This window comes from Euprymna scolopes, chromosome 5 (assembly GCF_053919585.1).
Source record: "Euprymna scolopes isolate OS-2025 chromosome 5, ASM5391958v1, whole genome shotgun sequence".
NCBI classification, from domain to species: Eukaryota; Metazoa; Mollusca; class Cephalopoda; order Sepiida; family Sepiolidae; genus Euprymna; species Euprymna scolopes.
Window position 1 is genome coordinate 103,887,367 of NC_136486.1, and position 27,517 is coordinate 103,914,883.

Below are 27,517 nucleotides of genomic sequence, written 5' to 3' on the forward strand. Positions count from 1 at the left end.
TGTACGTACGCTTTTCCTCGATGTCCACAAAAGGCTTCTTTCAGAGAAGTGCTTGCCCGGTTCACAACTTCTTAAAACTTTTTATATCATCTATAAATTGTAATATCTCAGAGTTATCCACGGAGCTCGCCTATCTATTTAATTTTATTGACTTTCAAATGTTAATTATTCCACATTTCCCGCATCGGCACGTGTTACATTCGGTTTTCGGTATAAAAAAAGCGAAACTCGACTCTAATCACAGGCCGAAAGCCAGTTGTCTCAAGAGAGATAAGTAACGTTTGTTCAATGTCGACTTCGTCATATCAGACTGTAGCTTTTATTTGGCTCCTCCTAATAAACAGGGAGCGGGTTTTTAAAAACAAACAAACCGATTTATTCACCTCATTCAAAACTGTCCCACACAAAATGCTTACTGCTGAATACCTATCGCCGTCACGTCAATCAAAAACGCGCACCTGATTTTTTTAATACTTTACTATTTTCCAACTGCGCATCGTGAAGGCTTCATTTTATTTTCATGGGCACCTGTTTTTTTTTTTTTCACATTTTCGGGGTTTTTTCACATACCCCGAAAAACACCCGGGCAACGCCGGGTACCCCTCGCTAGTTATCAATATATTTCCTTATATGATTAAAAAAATAATACTTCCAGATATTTCAGTTTTTATCTATACAAATTTTTAATTTAAGCTCAAGGTGATTACAGAGCATATAACAAATAAATGACAAGGGCCTACATTCCAAATTTAAAAGAATAAATTGCAAGATGGTCAATATCTTGAAATTTATTCTTTTAAATTTGGAATATTAAGCTCAAGGTGATTACAGAGCATATAATGAATAAATGACAAAGGTCTATATTCCAAATCTCATAATGTTGACCATCTTACAATTTATTCCTTTAATTCCGTTGACATTTACAATTTTTGACAGTAACTGTTTCGTAGTGCAAAATCATTCATTCAATTATTATATCAATCAATGAATCTAGTTCAAAATGGCGTAATGTAAGCTAAAAATAAGGTAATTTCAACTCCTCTTCCAACTTTTGGATTTTGTATTTCTGCCCAAATGCATTTTATTTTCTTTTGGTGGATTGATAGTTGCTATTTCTTTTGATGAGTTATGGGCAAAATAGATTCATTGATTGATATAATATTTAAATGATTGATTTTGTGCTACAAAACAATTACTGTCAAGAATTGTAAATGTCAATGGAATTTAAGAAATGAATTATAAGATGGTCAACATCATGAAATTTGAAATATAGAGTTTTATCATATATTTGTTATATTATACACACACACATTATTACTTAAACACGAGATCTGTTGAAAAATTCAAAATTATAGAAGAAACATTTAAACTGACTGATAACAAAATGATTTTTTTGTGGGCAGATTTTGTTGAAAATTATGTCCATTCTTTGTTTCTCATATTTTTTTCACATACAAATTGTAACTGCCCGGCATTGTCTGGAACGCAGTAAAATTCATTTCAGTTCATAATTTTTGTTTATTTGCACATTTTTTACACTTAACAAAATAAGATGAAAATGTTTCTTCTTTAGACAAAAAAAAAAAAATTATATTTTGGCAGTAAGGAAGACAATTCAGTTCTTTGTTACTGTAGTGATATTAAAAATTGAAAAATTGAATTTCAAGTGAAACCAATGCTATCTACTGAATTGTCATGTCACAGTAATGAACATATCCAAAAATTACCAAAAACAATAAGGTAGAAAATTGATTATTAATGGAAATAATTTTCAAAGACAATTAGTGAAAACTGAGTTTTGCAGAAAAAGAAACTAAAGAGCCAAAATAGTTACAAAAAGTTTACCAAAATTTCATTTTCGCTAAGGTGATTCAAAAACTATTTTCATTAATAATTTATTTTCTACTGCTGCCACATCTGGGCAGGAACTGCTAAAACCAGCCTATCCTGCCTTGACAGAGTACAAAATAGACTTTGTGGTTTAGTGGGGGATGCCCTTTTCTTTCCCTGCAACCTCTCTCCCACAGAAGAGACATTGCAAGCCTGTCTTTGTTTTATCGCTATTTCCATGGCAGGTGCTCGTCTGAGCTCCAATCCCTCGTCCCCCCTCGCCAATCTTTCACGAGAAACACCCGTCTGGCTGAAACTACTGCCAATAATTTTCCCCACTCTTCATCTGTGCCTAAATCCAAACGTAGATTCCATGAGAAAAGCTTCTTTCTTAGAACTGCACACCAGTGGAACTCTCTGCCGCTTGCCTGTTTCCCACCTGACTACAACCAACTTGGACATCTTCAAGTCCAACATAAACAAACTCCTGACAAACCGCCCCCTTAAGTAAGACACTATCAACCCCCCCCCCAATACTAATGATTACTACAATACTATCTTATTGATTACTGTACACGCAATAACCCTTATCCCTGAGTGGCCTTCGGGCCTTGATAAGTGGTGACCCCCCATGAAAAAAAAAAAAAAAAAAAAAAACTTATCGTTTTTCATAATTTCTGGATATTTTCATTACTGTGACACGACAATTTAGTAGATACTATTGGTTTCACTTGAAATTCAATATTTCAATTTTCAAATTTCACAACAGAAAGTGACAATTGTTTATTTAAAAATATAAATTATAGTCCTTATTTGGATTTTTTTTTCTGTGAATAACTAAAAGTCTTTAATAATATCGACTGTTTTGGCTGGATTGGGTAATTTTTAAAAATAAACTGTAGCAGAGCATGTTATTATATTGAAAATAAAGTACAATAACAAGTGAAAATTCACTAGTCGCAAACAAAGACTTGTCAGGCTATTTAGATCTTTTAAAATCCGACAAACAATCTTATTCAGATAGAAGATAATCCAAACTGATTGAATTTAACTTGTTTATAAAATGCATACTATAAAATATTTAATACTGAATTCAGTCGAGGTTTTTATAAACTATTGTTTAGCTTTTTCATATAATTTTTATTATAATACAAGAATATCACTTTTCAAGCAACAATAAAAATTTGAACAAAGAGATGTTATAGAACAAATTGGAACATACTATTAGTTTAATCGACATTTAAACTTTTAATGAAAAATATATTTATTTACTTTTTTATTCTTTATGTAAATAGTCATATCTTGCGGTGATGTGCAGTGCAGACCACCAGTCATGGCATATTTTCTCTCCTCAAAATTTGAAAATGGTCTGGAACCTTTTTAATTCTTGTATTTTAATTCTTCTTTCCTGATGAAATCAAATATGATTAAAACGGTCTGCACATCATAGCAAGATATGACCGTACTTACATAAAGAATAATAAATATAATTTACTCTCTTTGATTGAGCACTATCAACAACCCTTGTTGAAATTCAATTATTCTTAATTTTTGGATATCTTTCTACCTGGAATAAATATATATATATGAAATTATGATCATATAATGATTAGATCACTCTGACAGACGTTAAAAAGCATTTTTTTTTTTTTTTTTTTTTTTTTTTAAAGTTCAAATTCAACAGCATTTCTTGCGGTTAACGTTAGCCGAATAGATTGGGTCTTTGCTAATGAAGCCAGGGATGGCTTCTGTTGCCAGGTTCGGATCTATCGACTGGTGTTAGTTGTGACATCCTGCACTGATAATTCCCGAAAGGATGAAACACTAGTGTCTGTAGGTATTTAATAATTATTATAGTAAATAATTATATATGTATACATACTCACATACACATACAGCACTTATTTTTATGGTGGCTATCTACTCGGTTTTTGGTGTTACCACCTTTCAGAGATTTTTGTATTTTCTTGTTTCAGTATTCATGTAGGTTTTCAATGTCCAGTTTCATGGCCATTTTATTTATATTTTTTTATCAAACTAATCAGCAACCTAGAGATCAATTCTTGACAGAAGATTATATATGTATATATATATATATATATATATATATATATATATATATATATATAAAAACAACAATAATCATTAAAAAATTCTTTTAAATTGTTTGCTATCAACAAAATAAATACAGATTCATTTAACTTCTCATACGATGAGTGTTTTTTTTTTTTTTACTTGATATAAATTTTATTTTTTTATATTTTCTTGCTCTGGACTTTTTTTTTAAATATTTTCTTGATCTGAACTTTTTCATTTTCTTGATATGAACTTTTTTATTTTCTTGATATGAACTTTTTGTGGAGACGCCCACTTTTTAACATAGGTGGGTGAGTGAGATATATAAAGGTATCAATCACCAATACCGGGAGAGTTCTGCAACGACCGCCAAATATGCAAGACGCCTATGTTGCCTCCAGTAAGACATGCAACATGCCACCTGCCGAAATATCTCCAACTGAAGTATATCTGAAGACATGTAAATATGTATATAACATTTCTGCCTAATATATTATTGTTATACCTTTACTTTCGTGTTCTTGTTAATTATTTGTGCAGACACAACGGAGCTTTTTTATTTTCTTGATATGAACTTTTTTATTTTCTTGATATGAGCTTTTTTATTTTCTTGATATGAAATTTTCTATTTTCTTGATATGAAATTTTCTATTTTCTTGATATGAAATTTTCTATTTTCTTTATATGAAATTTTCTATTTTCTTGATATGAACATTTTTGTTTTTTTATTTTCTTGATATGAACTTTTTTTGTTTTTTTATTTTCTTAAAGCTTTTGGAAATTTTCCATTAATTTTTCTTCAAAGCAACAAAAATAACATTTCTTTCATTTAATGTTTTTACACACAAGAAAAAACTGTTCAGCATCTATCATCAGTTTATGTAAACTTTCCAGAATATATCAATAATAACACATTCCCTATTTTGCAAAAGTACCAGACAAAAGAGAAAATCAGAATTTACCTCCATTTCATTTTCTGCTTCAGTTTCAACATCAGCGATTGGCGTGCTTTCTTCTTGGGCCAGTTTTTCAAGCAAATCTTTTTCTTCTTGATTAGCCAATTCCAGTTGGCTGCTCAATTTTTCAGCTTCATCCAAAGCAGATGTAAGTAACTAAGAAAAATTAAACAATTCAAAATCATGTCAAAGTAAAAAATTGTTTCAAAAACGAAAATAGGCAATAAATACCAAATCAGCGGGCATACATAGTAAACAGTCATAAGAGTATTCAAACATTGGAATTTGGAATGTTGCATTCCCCCTAAAATTGACAGTTTCTTTTATCTTCGTAGTTCTCTACACAGGACTCAACTTTTGCTTCATAACTATATTTTTACAATAAATATTATTTTTATACCTACAGATACAATGACAAAATGAAAATATATTCCAAAAATCAGATAAATCAATCAAATAGTTTTATTTTTATAAAGAAAATTATTTTTAAATGATTAATGGGAATTTCTATGCATTACAATATAAATCTTGCAAGTTTAAATTATTGTTGAGTTACCCTTCCCCCTTTTTATTTTTTTGGTTGTTTTCAAAATTGTAGACAAGATGGCTAATTTTCAGTTACTAATAAAATCTGATTTTTTTTTTTAAATACATATTATATAATTTTTTATTATATAATGTTTTCATAATTGTAGACAAGATGGCTAATTTTCAGTTACTAATAAAATCTGATTTTTTTTTTAAATACATATTATATAATTTTTGGAATATGATATTTTATTTTCCATTGCAGGTACGTATATCATACAGATTTAAAAAAAAAAATTGTTTTTTAACATAGGGGAAAATTCTGGAAAAAAACACAAATAATGGACTTAAAGAGGTAAAGTAAAAGCAAATATAAAAAAGGGAGATAACTAAGGGAAATAGTTCTTTAAGAAATAAAAAAAACTTTTTAAAAAACAATGAAGTGCTCCATGTAGTTAACTTCAATTGAAATTTCAAAACGAGATTTATAAAAAAAAACAAAAGTATCAAAAACTCACGGCAAAGGCTTCTTTTTCGTCATCATCAAAATTTACTTTGTCATCTTCAGACAATGGAGACTTTTGAGAGGAGATCGAGTGCAATTCTTCGCATTCTTCATAGGCGGATCTTTCAAATTCTTCATCTTGGAATGAGTCCTCCAATTCATAGATGCCAAGAGAAAGATCATCCTCGGCTTCATCATCGCCATCAGCATCTTCATCATCCGTGAGAGGAATGTTTTCCTTTTCGCTTTCCTTGCTATCCCAAATTGTTGAAGCAGGCATCCTTCCCCTTCGGCTGCCGCTGTGCTCAACTGAATGATAGCATCTGTTCAGCAAATTCTCTTCCTGTTCGAGATAGTGCTGTTCAGCCGTTCTGTAATCATACACCTCGCACAAGGGTGTCTTGTTGGAACCCGGATCTGCTGATATGGAAGCGAGGATCTCCTGAGAGCGATATGGCGAACTGCAAGTGTCAGAAGGGTTTGTATGCAATTTTTTATCTGTCATGCATGACATTGTATTAGCATTTGCATTTATAGAGCCTCCCACGAAATTAGGGTCCAGCCCTTTATTTTCGGTAAGGCTCTTACTGGTTGCTGTCCTTTGATGACCATTAACGGGGTCATTATTATTGGATTCGTTACTGTAGTGTGAGTTTTTCTTGTTTTGGTATTTGTCTGACCGCTTGCATTTTATTGAACCAGGAATAAAGCCAGTGTTCTGAGATTTATTGTTATGATTCCGCGATTTCGTTTTACCACCACGTTGTACAGTTTCCCAACCATCAGCTTCATCTTAAATAAAAAATAAATAAATTTTTTAAAATGTCAAAAAGTTTAATCAAGTTTAATTTTTCTTTTTGTTTTTTAGCATACGTAAAATATCAACTTTTAAAGAAATTTGAGTTCAATTAGATCATTAGTTTACAAATTACGGTTATCTAAGCGAAGCAGATTTTACAAAACCAATTAAAAAGTCTGCATTTCAATTGTTGAAATAAAGCATTACTTCCAATAAAAAAAAAATTTAAAAAATAATACTTTTCAAGCAAATCAATAACCTGATAAATGCTATTTGAACTTTGCTCTGTCAGTAACAATGCTTAAAAGGTTGTATGCTGATGTTAAATATTGTCATATAGACACAAATGATGCTGAATGCTCAATTTGCTCAAATTCCAGGGTTGTCCTGGGAAACATGTCCACAAACTCATTTTGACAAATTGTAAATTGAAGTTCCACAAGAGAGCAAAGAATTCCATGATATCAAAAGGTAGTGCATTCACCATTTTGCATTATAAGTTAATATCTATTGAACTTAAACTTCAAAAGATTCACTACAAATAATATACACATAGTTTTTATATATTTTCAAATTTATGCTAACCACTGATGCATTTATTACTAATGTTTTTACTTCTGATGAAAAGAGCTTATCTTTGAAAATCTATGGACTAAGGCTTTTTCCTTATTATAATTCCTTGTTTGAAGTTTTGATGGATCAATAAATATTTATTCAATTTTATTTTTTCACCGTCAATTTTTCTTATTTCTTTAATTGTTCTATCTACGAGGGACGTTCTAAAAGTAATGCCTCCTATTTTTCTATTCTCCTCGAAAGGATCAGATCAGATTGCAAATTGTATCATTATGATCACTCAACTTATGCATTCATGACCTAAATGATTAAGCAAGTTTAACCTATAACTGTATATTTGCGCATACATAGAAGTAATAGGTTTACTCAACTTACACCTGCGAAGTTCAATTTTTATTTTGCAATTTTGAATCTTTAGCAGCTATACAGGCGGCAAAAAAGAAAGTCTGCACTTGTAATTTTTCAAAAACTGCAAATTTAAGCTAAATTTAATGTAACTGTTTAAACAAATTTGATTTGCCTTTTATTCTTCTATAATTTTACCTGTTCAGATTTGAGTTTTAGTTGAAATATTCTAGTGTTCATGTCATTTTAAAAAAATAACTTCAAATTGGAGAGGCAAAAATAGTTCGCACAATGGAAAATTGTTATTTAAATGTAACTTTAGAACATTAATGTAACACAAATACAACAGGAACACAATGAACTAGTTACTATTTAGTAGCATAGCCCTTCTGCAATTTGACAGCCTGCAATATTTTGGGAATTCCTTGAATTAGACTGCAGCAATACTCCGGGGAAAGGGCATCCCAGTTTAATTTTTATCCAAATTTCTTCCAAATTTGAAATTTTATCATTGCATAGCTGTTGCTTAATGTAATGCCATACATTTTCAATAGGATTGAGGTCTGGAGATTGTGCAGGCCAATCCAAACACGGAACATCATTCTCTTCCGGGAACCTCTTGACCTTGCCAGCTGTGTGAATAGGAGCATTATCCTGTATGAAGATGGGATTATCATCCAAATCCCGATCAAAGTAGGGTAGAAAATGCTCAGTCAACATATTAATGTACTTGGTCGAATTAATTCGACCTTGCAAGCGAACTATAGGCCCTGGACCATTGGTACTAATAATGCCGCACACCAAAATTGAAACTCCACCACCTTGCAGCGTTGAAACTGAGCACCTACGATTAAATTCTTTGTCTTTCCTCTGACGGATGTACCGCCTACCATCACTGCCTAGCCTATTGAATTTGCTTTCGTCGCTAAAAAGCACTTTTGACCAATATGAAGATTCATGATCTTCATTGCATCTGACGAAGTTCAGACGGCGCTTTCTGTTCTTTACAGAAATCATTGGCTTGCATCTTGTAACATATCCTCGCAAATTAAATTCCTTTAATCTGTTCTTGACAGTAGAAAGAGAGCACTTTTTAACAAGATTGCACTGTTGTTGGATTTGGGGAGCCGTTTCAAATCTGTTTCTTAGGCTGCGGATCTTGATAGCATTGTCTTCCCTGTTAGAAGTAACTCTAGTACGACCAGATTTAGGGGCATCACGAACACTGCCGGTGTTTTGGTGCTTTTGCACAGTCTTTTCTACCATTTTCTCATCACATTTCAATCTGTGGCCGATTTCTCAAATGGATAAACCAGAAAGGTGATGATTAATGAGCTCCTGACAATCACTAAGAGAAAGTCATGGCATATGGACTAAATGTTACGTTGTATAACTTGGAACAACAACACTTACGATTAGAGATGCTTTGTTGCTTGTTGGTGGATACTTTAAACTGATTTAGGGGCGATAATTTAAGCTGGTGTTAAGTGAATTTGTTGCTGCGGACTTTTTTTGCCTCAATTTCAATTTAGTTTTTTTAAATTGACGTGGACACTAGAATATTTCAATTAAAAGTCAAATATGAACAGGTAAAATTATAAAGAAATAAAAGACGAATCAAACGAGGTATAGGTTATTTAAACAGTTAGATTAAATCTAGCTTAAATTTTTAAATTAAAGTTTTAGAAAAAATTACAAGTGCAGACTCTCTTTTTGCCGGCACTTTAATTTTACTAGCTAAAAACCAAATTGAATTTGTTCCACGGGTCCAAAACCCCTATACGTCAAGTTTCAAGTCTGTAAACCAAAAATTGAGAGAGGACTTTGGTAGAGACCATTTCGTACACACAGATGAAAGCACTTAAATGCATGTGCACACGCGCTAAAACTTTTCATTCTAAATTATATGCACTTATGCACCACAGAGAAAATATGCATAAATAAAACTGAGCGGAACAGTTAAATGAAGTCAATCAGAAACAAAAAAATGAATAATTATTTAATGAAATTTCATTTTATATAAAATATGCAAATTAGTTAAACTTTATGAAGTTGCCATGACTGAGTATATTAGGAAGTTTGTTTTAATACTTTTCAAATGGAAAAAGTAAGCTTTTAATATCGATGCACAAACAACTCTATAAGTGTGTATCTATCTATATATATAGATGTGTCAGCTTATGTCATATACTACTGGTACCATGTAACCCAGTACTACCTGCCTCATGGTCGGGTCACCAGCGACTAAACTGGTTCTCCCACCAGACTTGTTTTGTGAGGAGGGTGGCTAGTCTCCCTGAAGGATTAAAAACAAAACCTTCCAAAGGACGAATGAACCCTTTTTCGGGGTCAACAGCCAACTAGCACCGTGTGTGTTTGTGTGTATATATGTGTATGCTGGGGTGGAGAGGGCTCCCGTAAGCCGTGGTGAAGGTAACCTTTCTAGGAGAAGCAAATCTCTGATTTAAAAAACCATAAAGCGGGAGACCAGTACCCGCATTAAGCTGGTCTGCAGTTTAACTTGTTGCTGGCTATCTTGCTCTTGCTTGTTGCTGGGTCTCAACATTTTGAACAGAGAGAGAGAGACTTAGCTGTCGTACAAAGCTAAGACTCTGTAACATCATCTATGTATAGATACTCCCTCAGGCATTTGTCTATTAAAATGGTCCTGTGGCGATGGAAGTCATTTTTGTGCTCATGGACTTTAAGTGTCTGAGGGAGTGCCACTCGTCAGACAAGACGTAATCATCATCATCATATATATATATCTCTAATATATTTCATTAGATAGACATTAAAAATTATTCTTGTAATTTCATACTTTTCCATTATTTCTAAATTTGTTCAGTTTATTAATAAAATATTGTGTATTTTTTTTTTTTTAAACTTTACGAAGTGGTTTCCAAAATGTATCATTCTTTTAGAAAATAATAAAAAAAAAAAAAATCTTACCATCATTTTCTGGATGGATTTCTTCCTCTGGTTGTGGACTGGAATCTACGACCACTGTGTTCGTGGGAGGAGGACTCTCGACTGAAGAGATTCCTTTCACTCGATCAGCCCAACTGTTCCCCGGGGATTTTGTGGGGGTCCTAAAATGTTAAATGTAAAAAATATACTTGTTTAAATAAAAGTATTATTCACAAAACACTAACAAATGATACATTGTTCACATAAAATTGTTGTACGGAAACGTTTAAGCAACAATTTAACAAAATCTTATCCATCAATGCATATAAAAGACAGCCGGGTTTTTTTTTCTTAATATTATAAATACAATTATTTTGTATACAGCTTTTGAATTAGTACTTAAGCAACTGCATACAACACAGTTTCCAACATTTTTGTAACTAAGATTTTGCTTTTTTTTTTAATGGGAAAAAAGTTCAAAGCATGAAGCCACTTGATGAATTCCTCGATGCAGAAAAAAATTGAACTTAACATTTACCGTCAGCTGATGAGTGTTTACGAAGCCAATCAGCACAGGTAGGAGATGGGTTTGTTGATTTCAGAATGGTGACAGGTGTATATTTTAGTATAAAAAAAGTTCTTCAGTTTAAAAAACAGTCAACATCAAGTGTGAGATCAATAGATTCCAGCTCAGAATGTTCAGGCAGCAGCAGCAATTCTTGGGTTCTATCGTTTGTCTGCTATTCTCTTCATTAAGCAAAGTACCACCTGTACACTGTAGAGATCACCAGATGCCATAAAGCTTTCTAGTGGAATAACTTTCTCCCTCGGATTGCTGCACTTTGGAATTCCTTCCCAGACCCCTGCTTCTGACTGTACGGACATGCAGAAATTCAAATGTAATGTGAACAGACCTTTCACTCACCATGTTTTTGGCCAAGCCTCTGGCCGCCTTTGGGTGGATTGAAACGGCTGTCTTCAGACAATTCTGACCTGGAACCGTAGAGATTCAACGTCTCTATCCACTGCACCACGGGCCCAGTGGCACAGTGAATAGAGACGTTCAATCTCTATGGTTCCAGGTCAGAATTGTCTGAAGATAGCGGTTTCAATCAGACCTCTCACTGTTCAACTCCTTAAATAGTATCCCTGCAAATCTGATCCCAAATAATAGCCGCTCATAACTAAGTGGCTCTGTGCCTTGTTTGGGGTGAAATGACAAAGAAAGAAAAAAATGTGTGATATGACTTTGAAGGCCTAATCTATGGTAGAAGAACTACAAACAGTTTCAGAGGGAAAGGCAGAAGAGGATGAAGTTAATCATGCTGATATCTTCTATTAGTTCGTCCTGCCTCTTCAAAGTCTATGTCACCTTCATGTGTTGCTCTTCACCACGTTCCGATTTCTGGCAGTTTGTTCCCACATGGACAAGTCTATGTTGGTTTAGGCCAAGGTGTACTTCAGCTGGTCTTTAGAGTGCAATTTTGCAGCTCCTCATGGTCTGATCCTATTGGCAAGCTCAACCATAAAACATTTTCTTAAGGAACATGGATGGATCTCTTCTGTGAACGTGGCTTACTCAGCAGAGGCAGTGGTGGCCTCAACACTAGTCACTGAGTCTCGATGTAGGGTTGAAGAAGATCTGAATATAAGATCCATATAGTAACCCTCTCAAATATCAGAGGGAGGCTAACAGGTGCTACACCATGATCTGGAATTATGCAAGGTAGAGGCATTCAGGTCCCTGAAGTATTATACATACCCTTAAATAACAATACGTAATACATAAACAGTACTTAAAGTTATTTTAGAAATTGCCACCATCACAATAATGTATGAACCTGAATGTCTCTAATTCCAGATCATGGTGCAGCACCTGTTAGCCTCCTTTTGATATTCCATAGGATTACCATATGGTAACCTGAATTTGTCTCCAGTAGTGACAAATACTTTCAAATGAATTAATAAATAATAATGTAGATTATATATTTTAAGAGTTTTAAGCAATAAAACATCTGAACATCATAAAACAGCGTTTTCGGTAAGATTTTGTAACCTTCCCAACCTCTCATAATTGTACTCTCTTAAAACCACACATAATTGGCTTTTAGAAAAAAAAAAAAAACACCTAGGATTTATCTCCCATAGAAAAAAACAAAATGGGTTAACTGCCCTAAAATGCTGGAATAGCTCAAAATGAGGGAATCATTTTGCATTAAATTCTAAAATAATTTTTGTTTATCTTTCATAAGTTTTTCAAGCTGTTCACACGTAATTGCCTACAAAGGTAGAATCACATATTTTGGAGAGGTAGTCAGATGGAGGGAAGGAGAGTAACAGAAGGTATTCATCTACTATAATAGCAAAGAAATATTAAAATATATTCATTTTTAAACAGTCCTAGATTTATATTTCAATTTTTTGTACATAAAATGCATTATAATTCAGCTTTGAGTTCTTTGACTTCTTTTCTGAAAATGGATTCATGGCATTCTTAAGGAATTGCAGCATATTTATGTTCATTTACTGCATATTTGGAAACCATTAATTTCTGGAGATTTTCAGTAGCATATTCTGATTCCTAACACAAAAATACACTAATATGGCAAATTTCATTGCTAAATCTTCTGTTTAACAAAGATAAATTTTAACCGAAAAAGTAGTCTAAAAAATGTGACAAAACGCATATGGTCTTAAAGAGGGGAAAAAATATCCAAATGTGTAGGCACAAAAATATTCATAATTTCCTGAATTTTAATCGGATTTAAAAAACTTTTTCAAAATTGTTTCTTAGTTTATCAAGCTCTTTCTATGTATGCCATTATTGAAATATTTTAAGCCATTTCAATTTTTTCATGTGTATTGCTAATATATATATATATATATATATATATATATATATATATATATATATATACACACACACACACACAAGATTCTCTTCAGAAAATAAAAATTTAAAAAAAAAAAAACATACTCTGTAGACTGCATGATAGAATTGGTTGAACCAAAGTTAAGAGCTCGCTGAGCAGATGTGGGTGAACAACACTCTTGCATTGGACTGTGAGAGGCAGTTTTACCAGGAGACATTTTTCTCACTTCCCATGCTATGGAGACGAGTCTGCAAAAAGAAAAAAAAAAATAGTGGGTAATTTTGAGCATGCATTAAAATTAAAAGAATCAATTTTAAATTAAAATATAATATCCAAATCTAGACAATACAAGAACATATAGGATTTAAATTAGGCTAATGTTGATGTTTCTGCACAGAAACTATGACTGACCTCAGAATCATCATCGAATGAAGGTTTTGTTGCAACAATGATATTGTGTGTGTGTGTGTGTGTGTGTGTGTGTGTGTGTGTGTGTGTGTGTGTGTGTGTGTGTGTTTTTATATATTCCAGAGTTTATATAAAAATATTTTTAAAGTATATATTCCTTATAATATCGACAAAATTGTTTTAAATAATACGCTCAATGAAGTTGTTTTCCTTTATTGGTTGGTTCCATTCCAATCACCAAAGGAAAGAATCGGTTCACAACAATGATTTTTCTTTTTTATATCATCTAATTTTTTCTTTATTGTTAACGTACATATATTAGTGGGGTAGGGGGGGGGAAATACACTTAAATATACTTAATTTGTCCAGATTTCGTATATATTATTATAGAGTCAAGATTTCAAAAGTAAAAAAAGAAATATTTAGGTGCCATCAGCTAGAATTGAAACCAAAACTGTAGCATTCAAAGCTAGTGACGTTACCACTGTACCAACGTGACACAAATATAAACCGCTTAAAAATTAAAAATAAACTAAGATGAATGTAGAAAGTGTTTAATGACTTTTCAATTTTGACCCTTCAAAAACAATTTTAACCAGTTAAAGACCCATAAATGAACGGCCCGTAAAAAATCCAATCATTTGAGGCCCCTAGCATTACTCTGCGACCTTTAGTTTCGGAGGAGATAGAGTTTGAAAATATGGAGACAGACAGACCACCATATAGCCGTTTAGATAAATTCATATTGGTACTTGGCCTTTTGGCCAAGATCAAAGTGTAGTATCTGTCCTTCAGATGCGGCACTTCCATTTCTCGTTCTCTTTCAGTGGAGGAGAAATCTTTCACAACTGAGACAATTTTTATTTTTTGTACCTTTTCTCCACGTTAAAAAAACGACCCTGGTGTCTAACTCTGTTCCGTGGGGAGACATTGTAAATAGGTATATTCATATATACATTATATATATATACACACATTTATTTATAACATTAAAAATGTTCATATCAATATGGTACCTTACATTGCAAGCTAGAACAGACCCAGGAAAAAAAAACAAAAAAACACTGGCTTTCTTCAGATCAAATATGTCTGAAGAAAGAAACTACTGAGCACTAAAGCTCCAGAAAATCCTATTTCCTATTGAAAAAAAAACAAAAAAAAACGCAATATTTGTTTAGCAGAAAAATATTTAGATGGAGATTTCAACCATCTGCTTTTCAGTGTCCCTCAATTTATCATCAGAATGCAACAACACTTGATTTTTAGAAATGGCAAGATCAAAGCAAAAGAAATTCTCTTATTTCTTTTCAGAGATATCTTCCAGCGTAACTTGTCTTCATATATTAATGTTGGGTGTGTAATGTAATCCTTTCCAATGTTGTCCATTCCTTGAAATGAAACTGGAATGTTTCATACACAAAGAAAAATGAAAAAAATAAAAATTTAATCTAAGATTATTTATATCTTTTTATTTAACTGGGAAATGCATTTCTTTGACTGCGAGTTGCTTCTGACAAGATAATTCCTACACAGAGTATAAGCTACAGGGTTGTAGAGACAGACTGAGAATCAGAAGTTTTGGAAGGAGTTGGGCTTATAAGAATGCTTGAAGTTAGATTCAGGTTTCTTAATCTCCAAAGAATCAGCAGTCTGAATGCTGGAAGACTTTAAAATAAGGAGTTGGAATCGGATATTTTGGAATTCCATGAGTCTGATGTTATACGTTCCAACTTCACAACCATGATAAGCACCTGTAACAATACTATAGGCCTTCACTGGTTTTGGGATGATTAATCAAAAAAACAAATAAATAAATAAAAATTAGAACATTTTAACATATCAAAAATGTTGTGCCTATTTTCCAATGCCAGAAAAAATGTTTTTGTTTATTTAAAACTTAATTTACCATTGCTGATACTAATGATAAACATTGATTTTAAACTACCAGTAAATCTAAAATCTTTAGATAACCGCTTTCCATAAGTGTATTTTTTATGTTTGCAAAAATAGTTGCACATATTACAAAGGGTTTTTATGATAAATCAAAATCAAAACATTTTTTTCAAAAAACTCTTTTAGGTAAATATTTAAAAATTTTACAATTGGAATCTGTAATTTTATTGGAATCAGGAATTTAGAACAAAATCGGTAACTGTATTGGAATCGAGGGGGAAAATATTGGAACCAACCTATCACTAATCTTCATTAAAAGTTCACATTTACCTGTCTACATTAAATCAAAATTAAATCAGTCAAAATTTCACCTTGTATATTGAAATTATAACACTGCAGTTACGCCTTGTCAATTTAAGTAACCCTTAACACTCAAGTTCAAAAATATTATGGTCAAGTAATATTTCAATTGTTTTTATTTCCCTACTGAACTTTTTTTTTTCCTAATGAAAAGATTTTATATAAAGTTGGCACTGATCCAATGGTTTTTTCATTGCCTGATATCAAAATATAACAGCCTGCAAATATCATAGACTTTTATCAGGAAATACAACTTGTCACTGAGACTCTCCTAAGCTGATAAGGATGAAAGCCAAAATAGCAAAATGCCAAGATTTAAAGATAAAAAGCTAAAAATGAAGAAAAAAGAAATGATCTATGTTAGTCATGTTTATTGCATACAGCCCAAGTATTTCACAACTTTTAATAGACAAAAAAGTAGCATACATTGTTGTTTCTGTAATATTTCATTTTTATTTGATAAAGCTTTCAAAACTGACAAAAGAAAAGATATTTTTGATTGTTTTTTATGAAAATTGTTCTGGACAAGGCATGAAGCCACTTGATGTAAGGAGCTAAAATGAAAGAAAGAATAAAATTAAACGAAAAAAATTTACAAGTCAGTTCTTGTCAAATTCTTTCTATATTCAAAAACAAAAATAAAGAAAAATATGTACAATGTATGTACCCATGATGGAATGAAAAAATATACTTCAAAAATCACACAAATTGATCATGTAATTTTATTTTTAAATAAAAAATCAAATAATGAGTAATCAAAAAGTGGCTGTCTTGTCCACTATTTTAAAAGCAATCTTTAAAACAAAAAGATAACTCAACAATAGTTCAAACTTGCAAGATTTATATTGTAATGCCTACTAATTCCCATTAATCACATATTTATAAAAATAAAAACTACTGATCAATTGACATTTTTTGGCCTATATTTTTGTTTCGTAACGTGTACATACATCATACAGATTTTTTTCTTTATTTTTGTCTTAATATTATAGAGAATTCTGGACAAAAATAAAAAATAACTCATTTTGTTTTATGTCTTAAAAAAAAATTACAATGAAATAACACATTGTCTATATTTACTTGTCTCCAACGAAAATTGTTAAGTTAGAAAGTATAAAATCTGACTGATTCCTAGAATTCCAAAATATTCTATTCTGATTCCTTATTTTTAAGTTTTCCAATATTCAATAATGATTGGAGTCAGATCTTATAAGTTTGCCAACTCTGGCTCCCAGCAAGAACAAAGTTTGACACAAGGTGATACTTTTTAATATGATAAAAATATTTTCTTAAAGAAAAAAAAAAAAGACCAAACTACAAAAAAAAAAAAAAAAAAAATCTTTCCTTCTCCTACGAATGAGAACAGAATAGATATGGCATGTTGAAAATGTACACAACCTAAGATAAATATTACAAAAATTACACACACACACACACACATATAAATAAAACATATTGCTCTTATTTATGTACCTCCCTATTAGGTGGAAAATTCCAGCTACCCAAAAGAGACAGATGGGTTTGGAAGCAAAACATAAAACGACTTCTCAGAGAACAAAATATACTATGGTTTGATTTAAAGAAAGAAAGATTTCAATAAACTATTTTAATCATGTAGATAACGATCAAGATACTAAATTCAAGTACAGAGTGGAATGATAAAATTGTCGTCCTAAAATAAAAAACACTACAGCTTTATTTTAAAACTTTTATTGAAAAAAAAATCAATTCAGGTAACATGATTATGTAGCAGAGCCAACATCTATTCAATTTTCATTGTTATCGACGCGGTTATTGAGGCTGAAGGCCTCAATAACCGCGTTGATACGGGTCCAGAACCCACAAGCACCAGCAGGAGCTTGGCGAACACTGTGATCAGGCTGGCTTTGGTGTTCTGGGAGGTAGTGTTGGTGATGTTCTCGACGTATGACCAAACAAAGTAGTCTAGCAGATTCAAGTCGGGGAGGGGTGGGGGCGGTCAGTGAGAGAAGGGTACAAAGTTGTAGCACTCCTGAAAGTAAGCCTGGGTCTCTATGGCCTTATGAACTGATGCCGAGTCTTGCTACCACCTGATTGCACCAGGGGATCACCACACTCTTCAGCACATCCAGGTACACTTTGGTGTTGACTTTCAAGCCAACTTCGAAAATATGAGGTAGGATAATTTGGCCATCGCTTCAAATCACACCAAAGACCATAACCGTGGGTCATGAGATGCAGTAAGCTGTGCCCTCAAGCATTGAACCATCCGAATTTGCATTTTGAGGGTGCTGGCAATGGTCCTGTTGTCATAACTTGGATCAGTAGAGAGCATTAGTCGTACAGCAGCAAATCTCCAATCTAACTCGTTGAGCATGGTGTCATTTTCAGACATCTTAGAAGGCTCCTATCGCTCTTGGGATTTGTACACAACCGGTGAACTAGTAGATGGTCTGCAACACAACTTTTCATCAAATGGAAATGGAATCATGTTGTCTTTTCTAGAGTAAAAATTTTATCATTCCACTCTGTACAGTCAAAATGGAGTCATTTACAAACTCATTAATAAAAACATTTTGATTCTAACCCGAAGGCAGGGAATGATGACAGAGAAAAAAGAAAAAAAAAAAGACAAATTCCTACTTCCTTCACGTAAATTCCATAAGACAGTCAAAATAAAAAAAAAAATGTTAAACATTTTTTTTTTTAAAATGCCGACCAAAAACGAAAAAAGAAACAGCACCAGCCTGTTCAAGTATGTAAGGGAACAAAGAGATATATATATATATTATACACTAGTATGAAATGGGGAAATTCTAAAAAGGGCCAGCTTTTAGCATTAACAGCAGGAGTTGCAAATTGTGTAACAAAAAAATATCAAATACTAAACTTTAAACAGAATAAACTCTTTAAAAAGATTGAAGTTACTGTAAAATGCAAATATATTATTTAAATAAGGATACCTTATGTCAAATGAAACCAGAAAAAAAAATCATGCCTATTTTTAAAAAAACAAAAAAAAAAATATGTGAACCTATGAATATTGAATTATAAACAGCCTATAAAAATTGTAACCTTTTGTTTAAATAATATAATTATCTGATATAGCTCTTATAAAGTAGATTATTTTACCTCTTTAGTTTTTAATCTTGATTTGCTATATAATCTTTTGATATATTCACTTAAGTGTTCATCTGGTATTTTATAACCGGCCCTTACTGCACCATCCACACCAGGTGGCTCTAACCTCGTCGAACTGCACCCGATATGACAGGTGCTCTTTCGATCGCACGTCGTCCCGTCACAAGTTGCCCCATTGATCGTTTTACATGTGTGGGGTGCTTCACCTCTCGACCGAATCGTCTCCTCTCCTGTGTAGTCTCCGAGTACATTGATCCCTCCGCTAGTCCCTGCAAAAGGAAGAGTCCTCACCACAAACAAACAGAACTCCAGTTTATAAGAATAACAACTATTTATTAAGTTCATTATTTCACAAGGGCTACTGTCTAAATTGAGGTGACTGACTATAGCAGTGAACGATGTATGACCAGACAAGTCAAGTCACAGATTTCCCATTAACACAGACTAGTTAACATCATAACATCAGGCTCGAGGGCCTCCAAGTCGGGAGCGCTTGACCAGCTCAGCCGTTCAGTTTGCTGGCTATGACTCTACTCATTTTAGAATTCCTTTTTCTGAATCCAACCCTTTTTCCTCACCTCTCCCTCGGAGAGTGGTTAAAAATATATTTTCTCTCTTCCTCTCAGAGCCTCTCCTTGTCTCATCCACTCAACACTTCTCTTTCTTGGGAGGAGGGTGGTTGCTCACACTGATATCTATTGGCAGTCCCCTGGGTTTCCTTGCCCAGCACTGTGTACGGGCCTTTATCATCTAAGGTCATTTCTAATACAAACATCTCCTTTGACATTTCATAGACAATTCTGTCTCCATTTTGGAGACAATATACCATCTGGTTTGCCTGTAACAAGCCCATAATGACAGCTCGGAGGTTGGTCCTCTTTTGCTAGCTAAGTCTTTGCATTTCTCTGCACTCCTCCACCCCATCCCGTCAAACACCCCACTTCTCTACAGTGTTACATTTAAATAGTATTTATATTTGTATTATATAGCCATTATAAGTATTTCTCCAAGCAGATTCACTTTGGTGTTAAGCAGATATTTAGGTTTTGATTTGATATCTAATCTCAGTACTGATGATGCAACTTTATTTGAATAAAATATTTTAAATCATCTCAGAAACGATCAAACACTGATGGCTTGTTAATGTTTAGTTCTTGGTGCCAAAATAATAAAATTAAAAGAAAATTATAATATATTTTTATATTAGTTTGATAAAAAACAAAACAAAGAAAAATGTTAGACCAACCTATCACCATCTTTTGCTGCATTATCGTATTCTCGTAACAACTGCAATCTTTTAATCAAGCAGTTGAAATCTTTGGTGCTTTGTTCCAACATCATGATAACTTCCTGCAACAAGATAAAATAAATCATATAAGATCAACTTTATATTATTTAATTGCAATTCATTATTGAGATGAGGATTATTTATTGCAGACTATTATCCTTATCTTTTTTAGATGTTGTTTCACGACCTTTCGGCCAACTATTCCTCTGGCCAAAGTCAGGTGGTAACCGCGAAATGATAGGAACTCCGAATCTCCTAACTGCATTCTCAGGAATTACTGCCATCCATAGTTGTTGTCATCTCACCACGTTTTTTCCAAGTAAGCCTCTGGCCGGCTTTGGGTAGGATTGAATCTGCTATCTTCAGACAATTCTCACCTGGAACTGTAGAGATTCAACGTCTCTATCCACTCGGTACAGACCCGACCATGGAAGATCAGATAATAAATAAACGTGGATTTATAAGACCAAAAAAAAATCAAACCTTGATCGCTCTTCGGAGCCTGTAGTGTAGTGGATAGAGACGTTGAATCTCATACAAGGACAAATGGTGGCCTTATAAAGGTACAGGATACTTTCAGGTGTAAGTAACTTTCTAGCCCGATATAGAGAACCCACCTTCCTCGCAGGAGCCATGGCAATGCTCTCAATGTATCTGTTCCACTTCATGTTCCCTGTGAACGTTAAGCCAAGAAGTTTGAAAGAAGTATTTTCAGGTAATGTAGCTTTAGCTAATGGTGGTTGAAAAGGTTTCTTGTAATTATTGAAGGAAACAAACTTAGTCTTGGCAGTACTGAATGTGACCATCCATTTTTGTCCACATTTTACTACAGATTGGAGGTCATCCTCTAGTGTTTCTGCCATTTCCTTAGATAGATGTTCATTCGTTTTCCCTTCATGCCTGTTATAAAGCATGGTGTCATCAGCAAATATACCCATCTCAGAGACAATTTTATCAGAGAGGTCATTTATGAATATTAGGAATAATAAAAGGTCCAAGGATATACCTCTGAAGTACACCCGCATTTATATCATATTATAAGTATATAAAGTTTTTGTGTAATTTTCTTTTCTTACTATAGAGTATTTGTGGAATTATTAATTGAATCAAGTTATTACCAAACCATAACTAATTTGGTTACATTAATGTTGTTCTCATCTCTATAAAATTATTGAGTGTAAATATCTTCTAAAACCTGTCTCTTAATACACGAGCATTTGCAGAGAATTTTAAATCCTGAAATGACCTACTATTCAACAGATTAAATGCTGCAAATTTTTGTCAAAATTTTGAAAGGTCACAAAAATTCATCACTATTTCTCATTTGTTTTCATTATCAATTTTTAACAAAATATTATAAAGGCAGGCAAAGAATCAGAAATTAAAATTTTTTTTTTAAAATGATATTTTTCTGTATTATTCGGATCCGTCAAACTACTGTTTCCATCCTGAATGTTATTTTCACGTTTCAGTCGATGTAACCTCTTGTTCAGGTGTATCTTGTCAAACTTGTGAATCTTTCTGTCAAACTTGGGAATATGCAGAGAATTTTGAACAGAACCCTTTAATCTATGGAGTGAGTATACTTTCACTCCATTAGCCATGACTGGATAGAAGTCCTGAGTAATTTGGAATTTTATTTTGAATGTTACAAGATGAGAACAGTAGTCTTAAAAATCCCAAATAATTAACCCCATCTCAAAAATTCAGAAATATAATTTTTCTGATTCCTTTCAAAGCCTCTGACTCCACAACCCTAGTTATATTTACATTTCATAACCTCAGACCAAGTGCATAGTTTCAATCTTGGAAATCTATGTTAATCTCTGGAACATATATGGTATTTAGAACTGAAGTATATATTTTATCCATTAGGCTAGATTGTTCTCATTCTGTCAGCCATTATCTGGTAGAAGTTTTTGTTATTATTCTTAGTTATTTGTAGGAAGGATTGAATCTTCAAGCTCTAGAAAACTGCCATAAAAAACTAAAATGTTAAATACTGTTAAGTTTTACACATACACACTAGAAATTCCTTTATTTTTCATGTAAAAAGTGAAAAAAAAAATTTAGGAGGCCTTCAGAGCGCTACTGAAAGCACCAAATAAAATTAAGGATTCTTGCAAAGCACTACTAAAACAAAGTTTCTCTCATCCACTCTCTCTTCTCTTTGTAAAGAAATTAAAATAATTAAGAAATAATAAATTAAATCCGGAGTTAGCATCTTTTAATTTGAAAAAAAATGCTGACTCATTTACAGGGCTGTATTAATACACGATAACATCAAAAATCGTGTTTAATTCTTGATAATATTAAATGATATAAATGGCCGTTTGATCCCCCAAAGAATGGATCATTTTGTTCTAATTTTCCGAGGTTACACTGATGATAAAATTACCAATTTTGTAGGGGTTTGTTGTGTGTGTTTTGTTTTTAAAGTTTTAGCTGGAAATACATACACACACATAACTTCCATTCATATAATTCTAGCAGGACTACCCAGTGTTGCTAGGACAAAAGTGTGAAATATTTCTACTAAATATTTCTACCTCTCCTCTCACCTCTTTCTCCTCAGCCCAGCCCATTCCTCTCTAGCTGGACACACACAGACAACTTTCCTGTATATAAGTTCCTTGACAAATGAGGTAGCACCTTTTTTTTTTCTAAATTAAAACATAACATTGAAAATTGTTGGCCTTCACCCCCGCCCCACTCTCGGTAAAACCTGGCCCAATTATAACCCCTATGGAATGATTTTTTTTTATTTTTTAGATATTATTCATTCAGGGTAACACCTATAAAGAATTGACCAACTTTGTAGGGTTTTTTTTTTTTAATTTTTAGTCGGACATACAAACAACTGGCCTTTTATATAATAAATATTGTTAGTTACCTTATCAACTATGTTGCACACACCTGTGAATATAAAATATGTATAAATCTAGATATTAAAATTTATTTAACTTTAAAAAATTAAACTGACCTTGCACTCTACAACACTTTCATCCTGTTCACAGGTCTCGTAAATAGCATCCACGGCTCGCTGGAGATTGTCAAACAGAAAGGCCCAGTAGCGGGCTCTCACGTCTGCTCTTTTGCCACCAATGTCAGATTTTGGTGACTTTGTTAGATCTTGATAGCACTTGAGGGAATTAATGCTGGCACCACAAAGGATTTTATCTTTTGCCGACACAGACACGGACCGCAATTTGCCACTTTTACGCCATTGCCGAGTTGGAGCACGGCCTGAAAAAGAACAAAAAAAGAAAAAAAAAAAACATCCACATTAAAATCTAAATAGTGATGATTACAAACAAGCTCTTTTGTTTTGTGTAACAAATTTACTTTTTGCATACTTTAATATAATTCTGAAGAGTGTGATATTATTTCTGATTTGAGGAAAATTTTTTTTTAAATATTAGAAAATATGAGAGGAGAGAAATGGCTGATTTGTTCAGTGATTATAAATTACAGCTATGCTCCGTTTTAATGGTTGACATGACGCTTTTATTGCTTCAGCCCCAATTACATCATACAAGATCATTTTCCGATATCTCCATCCTTTTTACTGGATAACATCATCTCTTTATAAATATTATAAACGAATTGCATTTTTTTTTTTTTTTTTTTTCAGTTTTGTTTAGTTACATCATTCACAGTACACAGAGACAAAAATACAAGATAAACATCCAATTTTAGTAGTGTGCGTGTGCGTGTGTGTGTGTGTGTGTGTTCCAGGTAGAAAAATATTCAAAAATTAAGAATGATTAAATTTCAACAAGGGTCGTTGATAGTGGTCAATGAAAGGGAGCAAATTATTTATTTATTTATTTATTTTTTTTTTTTTTTTTTATTCTTTATGTAAATAAAGTCTTATCTTGACTGTATTTACATAAAAAATAATAAATATTATCTTAAACTTAGAACCCATACAGATACTAAAAAGCTCAGTATACTAAATTGAACAATTAAAAAAAAAGCAAGGAAAATTGATGATAAAAACAAAAATTGAATAAATTACAGTATTTATTAATCCATAAAAAATTCAAATAAAGAATTATAATTAAAGAAAAATACTTAAACCATAGATTTTCAAAGTTAACAAGCCGAGTATACAAGGTCCTTCTCTACAAGTTAACAATTTGAGGGCGATTTTACCCCTATAATGCCCCCTAGAGGGGCAACCAGAGTTATTCCGGAAAATCTGTCCTGTCAAAAATTTACTTTCACCATGACTAATGTTTGTGCAAAATTTCAAAAAAATCCAAGGCATGGTTATTGAGAAAAGTGCAAAGAGACGAACAGGAGTGAATTACAAGGTCCAATCCCTCCTTTGTCAGGGGAGCAACAATTTTTCTTTATTATAATTTCTAATAATAATAGTTGGCCAAAATGTTGTGAAACAATAACTTAGAAAGATGAGGATAATAGTCCACAATAAATAAATTTATCATTTCTTGTTTAAATTTTTGATGGGTTAACAAATATTGTAATTTATTCAAGGTTTATTTTTATCAATTTTTCTGCTCAGATGTGGCAACAGTACTCTATTCTAAGATGTACTTGGCTCTTATACAGGTAGAGGATTGCATCAGAAGTGAGATCTCTACTGGAGCGGTACAATGATCCAACTATTTTTCCGGCAACCTTGGCAAAGGATTTGATGTGTGTGTTCCATTTCAGATCAGGATGAAGGTCAGTCCTAGAAGCTTGTCAAAGCATGGCGCTTTCCTATAACGAGAGCCATTTATTTCAATTGGGACCAAATGGAGGTCAGAACGTTGATTGTGGAAAGATAAAGCTTGGTTTTAGATGCATTCAAATTAACCAGCCACCTCTGTATCCATTGTATCACATGCTCAAAATCTGAGAGAGATCTTGGTCATTACCGGCCTTTGAAGTGTTGCTGTAGATGGTAGTATCGTCTGCATAGAGGTCTACGAATAATCTAAGAATGTGATTTGGGAGATCATTGATGAAAATCAGGAAGAGAGTTGGGCCCATGAAGGAACTATGAGGGATGCCAGCGTTGATACAGAGTTCCTGATTTCTGCCCATCAACCACTACTCTTATAAACCTATCAGAAATGATTTAATAACCGAGAAGCCATTTCCAGCAATTTTGTAGCTGGAGATTTTGTGAAGCAGACCTTTATACCATACCATATCAAAAGCTTTTGATATGTCAAGAGCAATTGTTCTAGAAACGAAACCCCATTCAAAAATTCACTAATCCTCCATGATATTATCGTTAGTACATCAGCTCTAGATTTAGTAGAATGGAAGCTATATTGCATGTTGCCGAGTAGGTTGTTTTTGCTGCAGTGGTTGGTCACTTCTCTATTTAACAGATTTCAGCCGCTTAGTTGTGACACACAGGAGACCGATTGATCTGTACCAAGAGGGAGATAACTAATCTCCTGAATTTTTAAATATGGGGCAGATTAATGACACTTTCCAGGGTGTTGGGAAGAATTTCTCCTTAAGACAACGTTTAAACAGCTTTCTAAGTATGGGAACTAGTTCTGGGTTAAGCTTTTTTTTTCATTTTTTTTTTTTTTTTTTTTTTTTTTAGCACTAATGACAAAATTCTATTAAAACTGCTCCTAAACTGGAAAAACAAGAAATTAATGAATTTCTTGTAGCACACTGGTCTATGATTTTGAGTAATTTTTCTTTACAAACCCCCAATTCTTATAACTTTTGGACCACTAGGGATATTTGCTCAATTCAAACAGTTTTGAACTCCATTTACTGAGCTCTTTATTACTACCACAATTAAATAACAATAATCTAAAATAACGGAGACTGTTCAAGGAAATTTTTTTTTTTTCTGACTCTTAGTAATCAAAGTAGACAATAGCAAGCAGACTAAATATTTAAATGTTAAAAAATGACAGGGTATTAATCTTTATCTTGTTCAGAACACAAACAAATATTGAAAATTAAAGGGGTTTATTCAGGGTTCTGTTTGCTTTATTCAACAAATTGAAATTGGAGAAAATATCACTTAAAAGTGGTAAAATGAAGCTAAACATAATCTCTCTCTGTCTATTTATCTATAATATAAAGCTGAACGTCTGTGTGTGTGTGTGTGTGTGTGTGTGTGTGTGGTCACGAATAGGCTCCTATATGGTTGACTTGTTCTCTTTCGGTGGAGGAGAAATCCTTCACGGCTGAAACAATTTTTATTTTTGTACCTTTTCTCCACATTAAAAAACGACCCTGGTGTCTAACTCTGTCCCGTGGGGAGGCATAGTAAATAGGTACATATGATAGATGTATCGAGGATCAGGAATGGGTATGTTTGATCTGGCTTGGTTGGTTGGCTGTTTTATGGCATATCAACTCTTTTCAGGCTATTCAATGCCGAATCCAGTTATTTTGAAGAAAAATTTTTTTTAATATAGTATATTCGTTTTTTTAAGTCAGTTTCTATTTAACCCATAGTTGGGACCCTAACAGGTACTACCACTCCAGGTCAGAGTGAACCTGGGAGCAATGGCAATTAAAGGGTGGCTCCACGCTCCCCAAAGCCCGCAAGCTGGGGCCTCACCATCGGATATAGTTTAAGGTCATATCCAGGACCGTTTGATCTGGCAGAACAGTGGTTCATAAAAATTGTGGGGTCTGTGTTCGCGTCTGTCCCCAAAGTATGGAAATAAAAAATGAAAAATAAAAAAAATATTTACAAGGATTTTTGATGTAGATGTATATAAAAATACTTTGATAAGTATGTTTCAACTTAAATAGGGATGGTATAATAAAATTGTAGGGTCTGCGTTCGCACCTGTACTCCATGGAAATATGGCACAAACTTTAACAAAGACTTTTCATATCTATTTGCGTAAGTATACTTTGATAATTATGTTTCAGTTTGAAGAAATATGGTATAAGAAAATTATTGGGTGTTTGTTCGCGCCTGACCTCCATAGAATGTAAATATGTCAAAGTTTAACAAGGTTTTTTAAAAGGGATGAGAGTCCACAATAACACCTTAACTTTAATCTTAATTCACGTTAGCTTTTATTTATTTTTTTTTTTTGAGGT

The 27,517-nt window shown here is 32.9% G+C and overlaps 1 protein-coding gene across 10 annotated transcripts in view; it reads right to left on the reverse strand.

Moving 5' to 3' along the window:
* LOC145276941 (S phase cyclin A-associated protein in the endoplasmic reticulum-like) overlaps positions 1-27,517 on the reverse strand; it is a 559,542-nt gene that overhangs the window by 239,951 nt on the left and 292,074 nt on the right. For all 10 annotated transcript variants that reach the window (XM_080128440.1, XM_080128441.1, XM_080128445.1 and 7 more), the window contains 6 exons: positions 23,451-23,713; positions 20,426-20,529; positions 13,503-13,646; positions 10,568-10,707; positions 5,909-6,687; positions 4,869-5,018 (listed from right to left, as the gene is read on the reverse strand). In XM_080128440.1, coding sequence (XP_079984566.1) covers positions 4,869-5,018; positions 5,909-6,687; positions 10,568-10,707; positions 13,503-13,646; positions 20,426-20,529; positions 23,451-23,713 — 1,580 coding nt within the window. The remainder of the gene's footprint in view (positions 1-4,868; positions 5,019-5,908; positions 6,688-10,567; positions 10,708-13,502; positions 13,647-20,425; positions 20,530-23,450; positions 23,714-27,517) is intronic.